This window comes from Mastomys coucha, unplaced genomic scaffold (assembly GCF_008632895.1).
Source record: "Mastomys coucha isolate ucsf_1 unplaced genomic scaffold, UCSF_Mcou_1 pScaffold15, whole genome shotgun sequence".
NCBI classification, from domain to species: Eukaryota; Metazoa; Chordata; class Mammalia; order Rodentia; family Muridae; genus Mastomys; species Mastomys coucha.
Genome location: NW_022196897.1, coordinates 113,504,543 through 113,520,215, shown reverse-complemented (window position 1 = coordinate 113,520,215; position 15,673 = coordinate 113,504,543). Strand labels below are relative to the sequence as shown.

General features: G+C 44.7%; 1 protein-coding gene across 2 annotated transcripts in view; it reads right to left on the bottom strand.

Moving 5' to 3' along the window:
* The window catches only part of Acoxl (acyl-CoA oxidase like), a 290,661-nt gene that overhangs the window by 143,503 nt on the left and 131,485 nt on the right, over positions 1-15,673 (bottom strand). For both annotated transcript variants that reach the window (XM_031371845.1, XM_031371846.1), the window contains one exon: positions 5,320-5,436. In XM_031371845.1, coding sequence (XP_031227705.1) covers positions 5,320-5,436 — 117 coding nt within the window. The remainder of the gene's footprint in view (positions 1-5,319; positions 5,437-15,673) is intronic.

Sequence of the window (15,673 nt, the reverse complement as noted above, 5' to 3'; positions counted from 1 at the left end):
GACTTACTTATAGCAGGACTGTACCGAATGTGTTGTGCCTTCATTACTTCAATTACTGCTTTGCTTTGAGATTCATCCTTGTTACAACACTGGTTAGTCACTGCTATTCTCTCCTAACAACTAGGATTCCATTTTATGTAGAGCATATACTACTCTTCAGTTGTGTATTTGCTTATTGATGATCACTTCATTTATTTCCTGTTTGGAACTATTACAGATAAAATGGCTGTGAAGTTTTATGTGTACATCTTAAAGGAGGCTCATGGCTTCTTTTCTCTCAGGTAAATATGTAGCAAGGGAATGGCTGGCTAGTGTTGGGTGCAGAGGCATGTAGATCTCCAGGGCTTGCTGGTCAGACATCCTAGTTTGAATCCCTAGTAGCCATGTTAAAAAGTGAAACATAGCAAAGGCATATGTGCCTGCAACCTCAGTGTTGGGGGCAGAGGCAGCAGATCCCAGAGCTTACTGGCCAGCCTGCCCAGCCCAAACACTGTTCAGTGGGAGGTTTTGTTTCAAGTAAATGAAGTGGACAGAGATAAAAGTCACCCAATGCACCCCTCTGGCCTTTACATCTAAACACACACTCACACATGCGCGTGCACACACACACACACACACACACACACACACACACACACACAGAGAGAGAGAGAGAGAGAGAGAGAGAGAGAGAGAGAGAGAGAGAGAGAGAGAGAGAGAGAGAGAACAAACTTCTACTCTGTTGAGTTATCTCGAGATGTTGAAAGAGTCAGTAAATGCGAAGTGTTAAGGTGGGGCCTGGTATACTATAAGCACTTGAATATGCATTAGCAATTGTCTGAAGTGTATCCTCACAGGTGCCATGCCGAGTGGGAAGGTTTCTCTAGAGAATGACTAAATCCAGCTGAAAGACAGATACGTGAGTGTTTCTACACCCCTACCTCCACCACTACTCTGGAACCCAGCCTAAACTTCTTGAGACGCCCATTTGGTCAGGAGTAAATAAGAAGCAGACCTAGACATTCTTTTGAGCTAGTGCACTAGAAATAAGATTTTTAAAAAGCTGTTAGTTACTTTCTAAGCTGGGAGATTTCTTTCTATAGCAAATCTCACTGGATGGTTCCAAAGGGAGGTATCCATCTCCAGCTTCCCTGGCCAGGAACTTCTGAACTTCACAACATGAAACCTCTGCTTCACAAACTATCAGGATGGTTTAAATGCAAAACTCTAACCAACACCTTGGCCAAAAGTGATGTCACTGAACAAGGTAACTTCATCCCCTTAGTTGAACTAACCTATGCAGAGCCAGGCACTGTGAGATATGAAGACACCAAATTAATGACCTACAACTTCTATGCTCACACAAGTCAGGTCCTCAACCAAGAGTAATCATGCAATGATTCCAGGAGATGGTTGGAAGAGCTTTGTCTAAGAAGATGAAAACAAGACTGTGGGAGATGAATACAGCAGGCACTGATGGTAGGGGCCTGGCAGGAGGTGTGTGAGCCCAGGGATGGAGCTCGGAGTCTAGTAGTAGACCCAAGAGAGGAGAGGCAAGGACAGGGGGACGGGACCTGTACCAGAGAAAAGGCTTTCCAAGACTACACAAAGGATCTTTAGCTTCTCCAGGACAGAAGGTACTTGAGAGTCTCATGAGGACTCAGACTTCATTTCAGGCAATGGACTGCTGCTGGTGAATTTGAAGAGGTGCAGGTTGGAGGTGGATGGTAACAGAGTGGAGCTAAGGAGGGTCAGTCAAGATGATGGGGGTGGGGGGTGGGGAAGTAGACCCAACCGTCAGGGGGTGGGAAATGGCAGGATAGGGGAATAGGAAGTTTGAGGACTATCTACCATTGTTTCTCTATTCTCCAGTTGACATACAATAATTCAAATTGACTCCATAACTATGAATAATTCGGGAATAAATAAAACACAATACTCAGATACAAGAAGAGGAATGTTTGAGGAATCTTGAGGGTAATGACCACACCACCCAAATTCACTGAGCATCCAGTACTTTGTTCTGAGAACATCCAAATCGATCTTTACTAACAGCTCCTAAGTCAAGATCCCTTTTACTCCTATTACTATTTTGTATATGGAGAGATTGAGACAGAATTCCAAGACACACAAGTAGCAAATTGTGGAATCAAGTTACATAACCCAAGAAAACCCCACCCCACCTGACTTCTGCTGTCTTTCCACTGTGAAATCACAAGACTCTGGGAGAAGAGGCAGGGCCAGCTGACCCTGGCTGCAGAGCTGTTTCTCCTGCTTACTGACTCTAGGCTTGTATACCTAAAGACCTGCCCTATCCCTCTGTTTGAGCCGAACCCAAAGCCCTGAGTATCTCACCAGTCAAGCCCCAAGTTACCCAGACCCAGAAACCTGAAGCCAACAGACAAGCAGCATGCATCCATGGAAGTTGGAAGACAAATTCCACAGCTAGGTTTGATAACCTTTATGGAGAAGGAAAATGAAAAGTAGGTGGGGGAGGGGAGAAGCCAGCATCAGTTTTGCCCATGATGCCATGAACTGGCATGTGCTACTTCCTTAGAAGCTGAAGGAAGGGAAGCCCCTGAGGTTGACCTCTGACCTCCTCATATGCACAACATACATATGCCTACACTCATACAACAAACAGGCAAGAATTTAGAAGCCCATGGAGCAAATTGGATTGGTGATGTGTTCGGCAGCACAGTACCATATCTGACACAAAATAACAGCACTGTGATTGGGTATTGATTTATGTCAATCACCTATCATTTACCACCTTGAATCCTAAAGCTATAACTGTGGCCTGTCTCTACTGGGGCAAACCAAACCAACCTACAGGAGTAGAAATCAGAATGTGTGTTGTTTCAGCTATGGCAGTGAAGTAGGGTTCAACCTGAAGGAACTCAGGAAGCTTCCTGGGTGATGAAAATGGTTTATACTTAGAGAGTTTGCTACACAATGGTTCATATTTGCGCAGACTCACTAAACTATAAACTACAATTCGTGCATTTTACTCTTCTTAAACTCAATAAGTAGCTTAGTGGGTACTGCACTAGCCCAGCAGGTGCAGCAGCCTATGGTTAACTCCAGCCTGCCAGTTAGTTTTTGTCAGCTTGATACAAAATAGAGTCAGCTGGGAAGAGAGGTGAATTGGCCTGTAGGCCAGTCTTTCGGCCATTTTCTTGATTGATGGTTGATGTGGGAGGACCTAACCCACTGTGGGTAGCACCACTACTCAGTAAGTGATCCTGGGTTGTATAAGAAAGCAAGCTGAGTAAGCCAGGGGGAGGGAGCAAGCCAGTAAGCAGTGCTCCTCCATAGTTTCTGCCTTGACTTACCTCAAAGATGGATTCGTATACAGACATGTGAGTCAAATGAACCTTTCCCTCCCAATTTGCTTTTGGTTACTGGTTTATCACAGCAATAGAGTAGCATGCTAGGACACCCTAGTACTGGGGGGAAATGTTCAGAATCTTTTAAATAACTGATGCTGGACGTGAGTGATTTATGTTTTTCTCAAGTAGTGATTTTTTTTTCATTCTCGGTACTTCTTGAAATGGAATCCTGGACTTCCACTCCCCACCTCATGTTATAAGAAGGCCCCAGCCAGGCCCAAGGACTCTGGCACCCGACAGGTCAGTAGCACAGCAGACATGGGTCTCTCATGGCCTTCTTACAACCCTTGCTCATTCATCGGTATGTACATTTTCCAACAAACATGAGCTGTACGCTGTATGACTGCCGCAGCCTCACTGAGAAGCAGAATTTGCACATTAGAGAAAAAAAGAAGAACACGGGAGGGAGGTCTAAAGTTTGATATTCTCTTCCCAGTCCACGCCCTCTTGGGCTCTGTGATCTTAGGCAAACCTCAAAGTTTCTTGTCTTTAGGACGTAGGGATTTCAGTGACACAAAACACATACCCCTGCCCTGCCAGGGTTGGGAGACAGAGCATCTGAAGGCATCATTAAAGGCCTCTGGTGAGAACTGAAGGCGGCTCAGCAGTTCAGAGCACTTGCTGCTCTTTCAGAGGACCCAGGTTTGTTTCTAGTATCCATATAATGGTTCAGAATAGCTGTAACCCTAGTTTCAGCGTATCAGATGCCCTCTTCAGGCCCCCTCAGTTACCAGGCACATGTGGTGCGCATAGGTACATGCAGGCAAGTGGTCATACATATGAAATAAATAAATCTAAAGCAAAAATGCTCCAAAGTCAGTGGTAAAGGTGAGCATGCATGTGCACTTACAGTACCACAACCATGATTTTATCCAGCACCCTGCCTCTGCCCCCAACAGGCACTCAGTACATACATACTTTGACCTAGTTTTCAGAGCTTTATTGTCCATTTAGAAACTTTACCAGAAGGTGAAGGTATTTTAACTGTTCAAATCTTTTACTTTTTCTGTTTTATTTGAATTATTTTGTTTGTTTGTTTGTTTGTTTGTTTGTTTTATTATATGTGTCCTACTGTTTTGCCTACATTCATACCTATCCACCATGAGAGTGTCTTATGGCCACAGGGGCCAGTAGAGAGCAGTAGATCCCCCGAAACTGGGATCTAATAGACTATGTTATAGACTATGAGACTTTTGAGGTTGAACTAAATGTATTTTGCATTACGCTATGGCTAGGTATGATCCCCATAGACTCATGTGTTTGAAAAAGCCTATCGGAGCTAGGGAGTTGAATGTGGTGGTTTGAGTATGCTTGGCCCAGGGAGTGGCACTTTTAGGAGGCGTGCCCTTATTGAAGTAGGTGTGGCCTTTTTGGAGTAGATGTGGGCTTGTAGGAGGAAGTGTGTCACTGTGGGTGCGGGCTTTTATACCCTCCTCCTAGCCATGTGGAAAACAGTCTTCTTATGTCTACCTTGGATAAAGATGTAGAACTCTCAGTTCCTTCAGCCCCATGTGTGCCTGGATGCTGCCATGCTCCTACCTTGATGATAATGGACTGAACCTCTGAACCTGTAAGCCAGGCCCAATTAAATGTGGTCCTTATAAGAGTTGCCTTGGTCATGGTGTCTGTTCACAACAGTAAAACCCTAACTAAGTGTATACTTAGTTCACGATGGTTATGAGCCACCATATGAGTGGTGGAATCAATCCCAGATCCTCTGGAAGAGCAGCCATGCTCCTAACTGTGGAGCCATCTGTTAGCTGTAATATCTATAAATTGGTGTATTCCACTCATCTGGACTCTCAGTTAAGTTTTGGGTTTTGCCTTGAACCTGGAATCAGACTCCCATTCCCCCCACCCCCAAGGCTCTTTCCTGCTCATAGTTAGAAAATGAGTTCTGTGTCCTACTCCCCTTCCTGAGAGAGAAGCCTCCGCAGAGCCGGCTCACCTGCTGGTGAAGGTCAGGGCCAGAGCTGTGGCCAGGTGAGACATCAGCCTGAATGCCTGCATTTGGTGCTCGATGATCTTCACCTCTTCTTTGCCCTTGGGACCAAATTGCCTTCGGCTGGAAAGAATCCAAAACAGAAAACAAAACTTTTACCAAAATGGGGTAGGTGACTTCATTTTCATGGCTGTAAGTGGCAGCCAGCCATTGGTATTTCAAATGCTGCAGGCTATAGAAACCCAAGTCTCCTAAAATGTGATTAAGACAGTCCACCTTTCCGAGAAAAACCTCAACAGAAATATTTTAGCTCCCCTAGAAATTAACCTCCCCACCATGGAATACATGTAAGGCACCACATCTACCTAATGCATGGAGTAATTTGTACTCCTTAGCATTTACATGACATCCTATAGCTGCAAGTGCCCCATGATCATTAATTATTCAGCTTTACTGGGCTTGTGACATAATTAATAGGACAGGAGCTGTAGCCTAGAACATATTTCAAAAGGACATTTGCAACAAGGAGGGTGGTGGTGGCCTCCACGATCCTGCCAGTTTGCAGGTGGATCATTACTCCTGAGCCTCCTGCAGTTCTGCGTGGAACAGTGTTCTCCACATGTTGAGATCCTGTGCCTCCTACCTGCAGCTGCAGGGCACTTAGAGTCAGGTACATCTCGCATCTTTCCCCAGAGCAATCTAGAAGACAGGTGGGACTGTCCCTGCAGTAATGCCCATGGGCAAACCTTGCCACAGATTGTGACCTAAAGCCACAGATTGCAAGCAACCCAGAGCTGACATAGAGCTTGCCCCCACTAGTCTATGACTCTGAAATTGGTGACCTTCTGTTTTAGTTTTCACGTTTGACACAGACTTTCTTCAACATAATCTTCTATTTCAGTATATTTTCATTTGTAATAAAGAGAAAGGTACCCTGATCATTTTAGTGCACAAGGCATGCAGAAGTCACAATCTGGCTGTGTCACACAGGTGGGAGGGGATGAGACAAACAAAACCAGGCACACGAGGGGCAGTTGCTACAGCTGAGTGAGCAGACTTCCCTAGGCACAGTTTGACCACTCCACATGGTTGTCGCCGGAACACTATCATCCCTGCCTTTGGCCCACACCCTTTCTCCCAAATCATCTTTGACCAACCACAGCAGGGCGTGGTTTCAAATGAGAGGTTGAACAGTGTGCAAGGCAACCTCTCAGCTTCTGCTGGGTCATAATGAGACCAAAAACGGAAAGAAAAAAAAAAATCAAATTTCCAATAACGCTGTCATCATAATGTTAGGTTATCACTATGGACTAAATTGTGTCCCCACAAAATTCATACATTGAAGCCCTAATTCCCCAGTCACTATTCAGAGATAGGGCTTTTAGGAAGCAATTAAGGTTAAATGAAGTCATAAGGGTGGGGTGCTAATCTGATTTACCCACTAAACCCTCCTTCAGCTCCATGTGTTGGAGGAAGGTCAGGTGAGGACACTCACGAACACAGGTCAGGGAGACAAACCACACATATACCAAATCTGGTTCTTGGAACGTAGCATTCCAGCCTCCAGAACCACAAGACGTAAGTGGCTGTTGTTTAAGTTACCCAGCCAATTGTGCTTTCTCACAGCAGCATAAATGGTCTCATGTAGTTACCTAAGATGTTCTATTTGTCCCCACTCTCTTGAGTTTTAAATTTTAATTTTTATAATTATGCTATAGTTGTATCTATAATTATCGAAGCCAAAATTTTATCAACACTTGCATGGCTATATACAGGCCACTCCTCTGGGAGACAGCTATGTCTGAGCTGTGCCATCCACACAGTAGGCTCTGAGAATCTACCACGTTCAAGGTCAAGTCCCAGACATGGAACCCATAGTCCAGATCACAGAGAAGACCCTGGTAGAGCAGCCCAGCCTTCCATCCCTGTCAATCACCAGTTTTTCATCAAGGATTTCCAAAATATCATTTCAGAGAATTTTACTCACACAGAAACAGCAAAAAAAAATCATCAATAATAATACACTTTCTCTCTCTCTTCCTTTCTTCCTTCCTTCCTTTCTTTTTTTCTTTCCTTCTTTCTTTCTTTGTCTCTTTCTTTCTTTTTTTTTTTGTTGTTCAAACACTTTATTCAGAGGCTTGGGGAGGAAAGGTTGTGGAAGTCCATGCTGTCTGCTGTCCTGAGCAGGGCAGACCTTACAGATCTCCCCGTCGCTAAGAGAACAATACATTTTCTATCTTGATTAATAATGATAATGATAACCACACGATTTTAAATCTCATTCTATGGAATTTTCTGTTTCTTCATGCAAGTGTTTGTTTTGGTGTAGCACAGTATTGAAGGAATAGTCACAGCAGATGCACAACATTGAATGAATAGGTTTTTCAAATGAAGACATGCAGGCAACTATGACAGAGTGCTCCGATCAAGACCTTGGGGATCCCTGTCCTCTTCGGGTTCCCCAATCCTTCTCCCAACTCTTCCACATGCCTCCCTGAGCTCCATCTAATGTTTAGCTTTGGATCTCTGTATCTGTTTCCTTGACTGCAGAGTATTGGGGAATATTTTTGGATGCTAGATCAGCGTGGTGGCTAATAGTGATTATCAACTCGGCAGGATCTAGAATCTGCTGGGGGTCAGGCTTCTGGCCTGTCTGTGAGGGATTATCTAGATTAGGTTTACTGAGGTGATCACCCCAAATGTGGGTTGCACCATTCCATGGAAATAAAAAAGAGAAAGGTAGAAATATTTACCACTCTCTGCTTCCAATACTGCAGAAACAACGTGACCAGCTTCCTCAAGCTCCCACGGCCACTCCTCTCTACCATATGGACCAGTACTTGGACTGTGAGCTAAAATAAACCATTCCAGGGAGGCCCCATGGAGGACAGGTGACTCTAGCTGAGACTCCTAGCAGTGGTGGATATGGTGCCTGAAATGGCCACCTCTTAGCCAGTAAGAACTTCTGGCAGAAAGATAAAGACAGCAATTCATCCACAAAACCTTCCACCCAATTTGTGTCTTGCCTACAAGATGTGGAGGGACAAAGATGAAGCAAAGACTGAGGGGATGGTAACCAATGACTGGCCCAAATTGAGACCCATCCCGTGGGCAAGAATCAGTCCCTGACACTATTAGTGATACTTATTAATATTAATGCTTGCAGACAGGAGCCTAACATAACTGTCCTCAGAGAGGCTCCACTCTGCAGCCAATGGAAACAGATACAGAGACCCAAAGCTAAACATTAGATGGAGCTCAGGGAGGCTTGTGGAAGAGTTGGGAGAAGGATTGGGGAACCCAAAGAGGACAGGGACTCTACAGGAAGACCAACAGAGTCAACTAAACTGGACCCTTGGGGGCTCCCAGAAACTGAACCAAACATGGGCTAGATCTAGCCCCAGACATATGTAGCAGATGAACAGCTTGGTCTTCGTGTAGGTCACCCAACAACTGGAGCAGGGACTGTCCATGAACCTGTTGCCTGACTGTGGATCCCATTCCCCTCACTCTGCTGCCTTGTCTCATCTCAGTAGAGGAGGATGGGCCTAGACCTGCAGTGACTTGATGTGCCAGGGTGGGTGATACCCAAGGGGTCCTCCTCCTTCTCACAGGAGAAGGAGGTGGGAGGAGGAGCTGGGTGAGAGGGGCACTGGGAGGAGAGGGAAGCAGATATTGGGATGTAAAGTGAATAAACAAATACATTAATGAAAACAATCCTTCCATCCTTAAGTTGTTATTTTTTTTTTCAGGGTGTTTTATCACAGTGACAGAAACAAAACTAATACAATCAGTTTCCCAGTGTGAGTGTAATTTGTGATGTCCCCATTTCTTTTTTGACCCTTTTTGAGTCCAATCATAGTTAATAGTTACAGGCCAGAGAGACCATCAAGAGTCCACACGGCAGAGTTGAGCATCTCATCATGTGACAGGGAGGTCAGCTAATTCCCTGCAGGATTGTTGGCTGATGTCATAAACTTGAGAGATTTCACAAGAATATATGCCCTCCCACTCTTCCTTGTAAAGCACTTGTATCCACTCTCATGATGGGGTATGCTGGGCTTATGGCAACCAAACGACCTGCTCAGGGCATAGATATCTCTGCATGCTAAGCCTCCGGAATCCATCCACTCACTGAGTTTACTGATGACTCAGGAGGCACTGGTTTTCTAGCCCCATTGTCATGACTCTAATAAAGGAAAGCACTTAATTGGTAATTATCACTGCCTCCTAACCTATTGATTAGTATAGGATGCATAGCCACACATAGGCATTTAATATGTAGTAGCCAGATGATTGGGAATTTAATCCAAATACCTCTGACATCCAAGAGTCCATTTACTTGAATTCTCAAGGATGTTTCACACACTCTCCCCACCCAAGGCCTCTGTCTGTCCATGCAGAGATCACTGCCTCCACTGGCCTCAAGCCCAACTGCTATATATCTAACTAGACTCACTTGTGGTGGCTCAGCCACATATTCTGTAGTGGTTTGAATAGGTATGGCCCCAATACACTTGTGTGTTTGAATGCTTGGCCATAGGGAGTGGCACTATTAGGAGGTGTGGCCTTGTTGGAGAAAATCTTGCCTTGGCAGAAGTATGTCACTACAGGGGTAATCTCTGAGGTTTCCTATGCTCACATTATGCCCAGTATGAAAGCCAGCAGAGCAAGATCTCAGCTCTTTCTCTAGCACCATGTCTGCATGGATGCTGCCATGCTTCCTACCATGATAATAATGGACTAAACCTCTGAAACTGCAAGCTAGCCCCAATTAAATGTTGTCTTTTATAATAGTTGCCATGACCATAGTGTCTATTCACAGCCATTAGACCCTAAGACAGAAGTTGGTACCAGGGACTGGAGTCCTGCTGTGATAAGCCTGACCATGATTTGGTTTGGAGGAATGTAGATTTGGGGATTTTGGTTCAGCAAACCAGTGGAATGTTTTAAGTGCTGCTTAATGGTTAATACTAGTACAAGAATGGAAGACAGTGATACTGCGGCTGATTTGAACTGTAAGGGTTGGCTCAAGAGGTTTCAGAGGAGAAGACTGGTGATACACACATTTATGCTCAGACCCTAGGATATGCCCCTAGGATCTCAGAGGTATGCTGCTCTCTGAGATCAAGGTCAGCCTAATCTACAGAAAAGAAAAGCATCAAAACGAGAAAGCTAGTGAAGATGTAGTTGAACAAGGAAGCCATGTTCCAGCCCCAGCAAGAAGCAGAAATGGTCAGCTTCAGCCACGTGGTTCTGACTTCAGAGTCAAGGATAGAAGAAAAGGACTATAGAAGTCCCCAGCCCCTAGACTGAGGAAAATCGCTGAGGCCAAGTGTATGTACGGCAGGGGTGTCCCTTCAAGAAGCCATTGTGTGAAGCAATAAAAGTGAAGCCTGGACTGCCTTTGGCACCCTCAAGAAGGGTGCCAGAGCCATTGGATACCTGCCAAGGAAACCTGCTAACAGGAAGTGGAACTAGTCTAAGAAAAAGAAATGTGTGGCTGTCAACAAAGCTGAAATGAGTTGGAGATCCGATGCAGATTTTGGAGTTTGTTCAGCTGGTTTTGGTCTTGCTTTGGTCCAGTTGCTTTCTTCCATGTTTTTAAACAGTAATGTATATCCTGTGCCATTATATGTTGGAAGTATGTGATCTGGTAAAGTGTGCAATTTTGATTTTAAACAGGATTACAGTTAAGAGATTGCATGAATCTCAGGGAAGGCTTCAAACTTTGGAGTTTTAAAAATTGTAGAAGACTGTGATAGGCTATGGAGACTTTTGAAGATGGACTAAATGCATTTTGCATTATGTTGTGGCTACAAGCTTATGGGGGTCAGAAGGTGGAATGTGGTAATTTGAATAGTGTGGTACTTTAAATGTAATTAGCCCTCATAGGCCCATAGGGAGTGGGCACTATTAGGAGGCATGGCCTTGTTGGAGTAAATGTGGTATTGCTGGAGGAAGTATGTCACTGTTGGGATGAGCTTCAAGGTCTCCTATGCTCAAGCCATGTCCAGTGTGGCTCACAGTCTCTTTCTGCTGCCTTCACATCAAGATGTACAACTCTCAGCTCCCTGAAGCACAGTGCCTACCTGCAATGAGGCCATGCTTCCTGCCGTGACAATAACAGACTAAACCTCTGAAACAGTAGACCAGCCTCAATTAAATGTTTGCCTTTATGAGAGTTGCTGTATTCATGGTGTCTCTTCACAGCCATAAAACCCAAACTAAGACAAATTGGCATGGTCCCCATCAACTTAGGCATTTGCATGGTTAGCCCATAAGGAGTGGCACTATTAGGAGGCATAGCCTTGTTGGAATAGGCCTTTCTTGCCCTGAAGCAAGTGTGTCACTGTGAGGATGAGCTTTGAGATTTCCTATGCTCAAGCTACACTCAGTGTGGAAGGCACCATCCTTCTGCTGCCCGTGAATCAAGATGTAGAACTCTCAGCTCCTCTAGCACTGTGTCTGCCTGCATGCTGCCATGCTTCCTGCCATGATAATGGACTAAACCTCTGAAACTACAAGCTAGCCCCCAATTAAATAGTTTTTTTTATAAGAGTTGCATGGTTATGGTGTCTCTTGAGAGCAGTAAAACCCTAACTAAGACACATTCCCTCCCCAGCTGAGACTTTTATGATATTTCTCCCTCTTTAATATGTCCCTTCAAAAACCCAAACAAAAACAAACCAATAAAAGCAAAGTTGCTTCTCCTTAGAATGCCCTCAGTAATCTTCCTGTGATTCCCCACAATGCCAACATCTCTCTCTTTCAGCCTGACACTGCATGTGTCTGTACTAACTGACTGTTCCTGATGCTTCTCCACTGGAGCCTTGCTGATCCTGGAGTGTTTGCCCCACCTCCCAGGATGAGCTCATTCCTAAAGATAGTAAATGATGTCCCCATGACAACATCTTCCAAATGCAAGCTAACAAATCCAGAGGCCCCAATACTTCCTTCACAAGGCTATTACAATGTAGGCCACTATTACCCTGCACGAGTTACCCCAGGTGACCAGGGTAGTGTCAATTCCCCCCCTGCCCCCCAATATCAGAAGCCACCCAAAGTATCCAACTAGTCATTCCTAATCTGCTTAAGTCTGCTTAGCCTGCTTAGTCCATGCTTTCCGCTGGCACCCTCTATCTCCTGACGGATACTAGTGTTTTGTTTTGTTTTTCTGGAATGTTTGCTTATTAATAGTTGTTACAGAGAAATAACTTTGACAACAGAACATGAGTAGGAGCAGTAGACAGTTAGGATAGAAATTAATGAGAAGAATGAAAGAGGAACCTGCCTCCTGTCATGCCAACAGCTATGCCCTGACTTTCTTCTGTGAGACCAGAAAAAAAAATCAGTGGATGAGCAGAAATCAGGGCACACAAATCCTTCCCTCTGGCCTCAGATGCTGACAATCCCCAAAGTACCGAAAGGGAGTTTCCATTGGCTTCTGACCTGTCTGATGTTCTATCTGGCTTTAGAGGTGGGAAATGTGACAATAAAGATTAATGACTCTTCTGCTCAGAGATGCCACCAGAGGTCAGCCCTAGGACTGCCACTTGTTGTCTAGGTTAGCCCCAAGCTTGCTGTCTGGATGCAAGAGAGGCCGCAGAGACAGGGGATATCAAGATGCTGGTCATAGAAGACATGGTCCACATGGCAACCTTGACTGGCTAGTCTTCACTCAGCATCTTGTTTATGGACCCAGTTGGGCACACCAAAGGCTCGTTCCCTGGTTGCCAACATCCTGGCAAGCTGCCCTGAACACAGCTCACAGGGCTGTAATCCCTGCAGCTGGCCAGCAATTACTGCCTGCCAGACATTTTTATTGTTCCAGAATATGATCTATATGGACACAATATTCTTCCTGTCTTTCCTCCACTGGGTTACTATTTTTTGTTAAAAACACATGTAAAGGGTATATTTTTCTCTATAAACACAATTCTTATTTGAGCACTCCCTCCAAAGAAAAAGAATCCAAGTCATTTAGCTTTCTCGTGATCTTTAAAAAAAACAAAGAGCCGAGTATGTGTGCATGCTGACATCCACGTGAAAATCAATCCAGGGCTCTGAGAGAACTGCGAATGATGCCATTTAAGATTATAGATCTGAAACACTATTTCTGGGCTCCAGCAACAACTAAGGAATAGAGGAAACATTTATTTTTGGTTGTTGTATTTCATCCCCACTCAAATGTGAACACGGCCGCTTGAAGCAACATTCGCAGAAAGTGACACGGCTATTAATCACCAAGGCAGCTTCTGCAGGCGCAGCCTCTCGGGGGGACCACGCTGCCTGCCTTCCCTACTCTCCCTCTGGTCTCTTCTCCCAAAGGAGGCCAGTGACCTACTAAAAAGATAATTGCTTCCCATGTTTCCTGCTCCGAAGCATCATTGCATCAGTCTGCTGTGAATGACATCCAGTCACCCTGGAAGGAGAAAATCCTATGTGGCTGAGCCTCTGTCCTTGACCCTGAGATGTCTTAGGGTACAAGCTAAGGGTACAAGCTAGTTCACAAGCATTTCTGCAGCCAGAAGAGAGAAGAAAAACTTGCCTCCTTCAGTGTTGAGGTGCTTGACCTCTGCAAACAGAAGTTGGGGCCCAGACACACTCCCATAGCCACTGGGATTTATTAATAATTCAATTTCAGGTTACAGTCAAGGGACCAGGTGAGAGCCCTCAGAGGGACACATACATCCCATTCCCATATGACTTCACAAAGATATCCTAACCACTCAGAGAGCCCTCATTCCAACTCTTTCTGTTTCTCCTCTTTTGAGGGGATGCTCCTAGATATAGGACTTAGAGTACAAATATTTTATAAATCAGAGCAGGTATGTGTGTATACACACTTGTGTGTGGTGTATGCATGTATGCAGCGCACATATGTATGGGCACGCTTGTCCATGTGTATGTATGTAGAGGCCAGAGGCAGGCATCAGGTCCTCTGTTTTCAACTTACGTTTTGAGACAGGATCTTTCACTTAACCAGAGCTTGGTGCTGTGCTCAGGCTGACTAGCCAGCAAGCCCCTGAGCTCTGCCTAATTCTATGCCCCCAGAACTGGAGTTACACATATATACTACCTATATACCACCATGTCTGGCTTCTAGGTGGCTTCTGGGGATCTGAACTCAGATCCTTGTGCTTGCATATCAAACACTTTACCCACTGAGCCATCTCCCTAGAATCAAAGCAGAACATTTTAAGCTCACTATTATAGCACTGTGTTAATCTAAAAGTCTCCATGAGCCCAAGTTTCAACATTTGCTCTCCAGATAGCAGCATCATTTTTAGAGACCATGGAACCCTTAAGGACAGAAGCAGGTTACTAAGGGTAGACACATGAAGATTATAGATGGCTCCTGGTTCCAGCACTGTCTCCATTGTGAATGTGAGGAGACTCTACTACACATTCCACAATAAAGGCCTTTATGCCTTCCTTGCCAGGATGGGCTGAAACCTTGAGCCCTAAGTAATCATCCACACTTAGTTTTCTTTAGTTGTTTATGTGGAAAATTTTGGGCATGACTATACTAAGACAAGAATGGACTGGACCCAGAAGACTGAGGTCCAACTATAGAAAACCCAGCTTCTTCTTATCAGATAATGTGTGGGCATCAAACACTCCAGTTCCCTTCAGCTCCAAGCCCTGCCACACTCAACCACATCTGATTCCCTGTGGGGTCAAGCCTGATATCAAAATGGAGACAGGCTTCCCATAACATTCAACTGAATGCCTAATGGTTTTCTCTTTGGACTCTGAGCAATCCTGTACTGGACATCAGATTCCACATGTTAGATCCACCATGATTTAGCTGTCATTCTTCAAGTGGGCAATTTTCAATTGGTCTATACAGCAGATGAAAGAAGTGTGTATGTGCAAGTCTGTGTATGCCATAGGTAAGCATTGCTTTCACAGTAGCCTTGGACTAAAGAGATAGCTCAATGGATAAACTGCTTGCTTTGCAAGCATGGGTACCTGAGTTTGGATTTCACCCATGTAAAAGCTGAACAAATATAACCTCTGGAAGTTGGAGGGAGACAGGCAGATCCAGGAGTCTAGCCAAAATGACAAGCTCCAGGTTCAGTGAAAGATCTCAGTTCAATTAGTAGTAGTAGTAATAGTAATAGTAGTAGTAGTAGTAGTAGTAGTAGTAGTAGTAATGGTGGTAGTAGTGGTAGTAGTAATAATAATAATACGAAGAGGGTTAGAGTATGACACCTGGTGATAACCTGTGTCTACACATATTCATGCATGGTGCTGCACAAACACATAAATAGAGATACACACATACACACACACACACACACACACACACACACACACAGAGACAGAGAGAGAGAGAGAGAGAGAGAGAGAG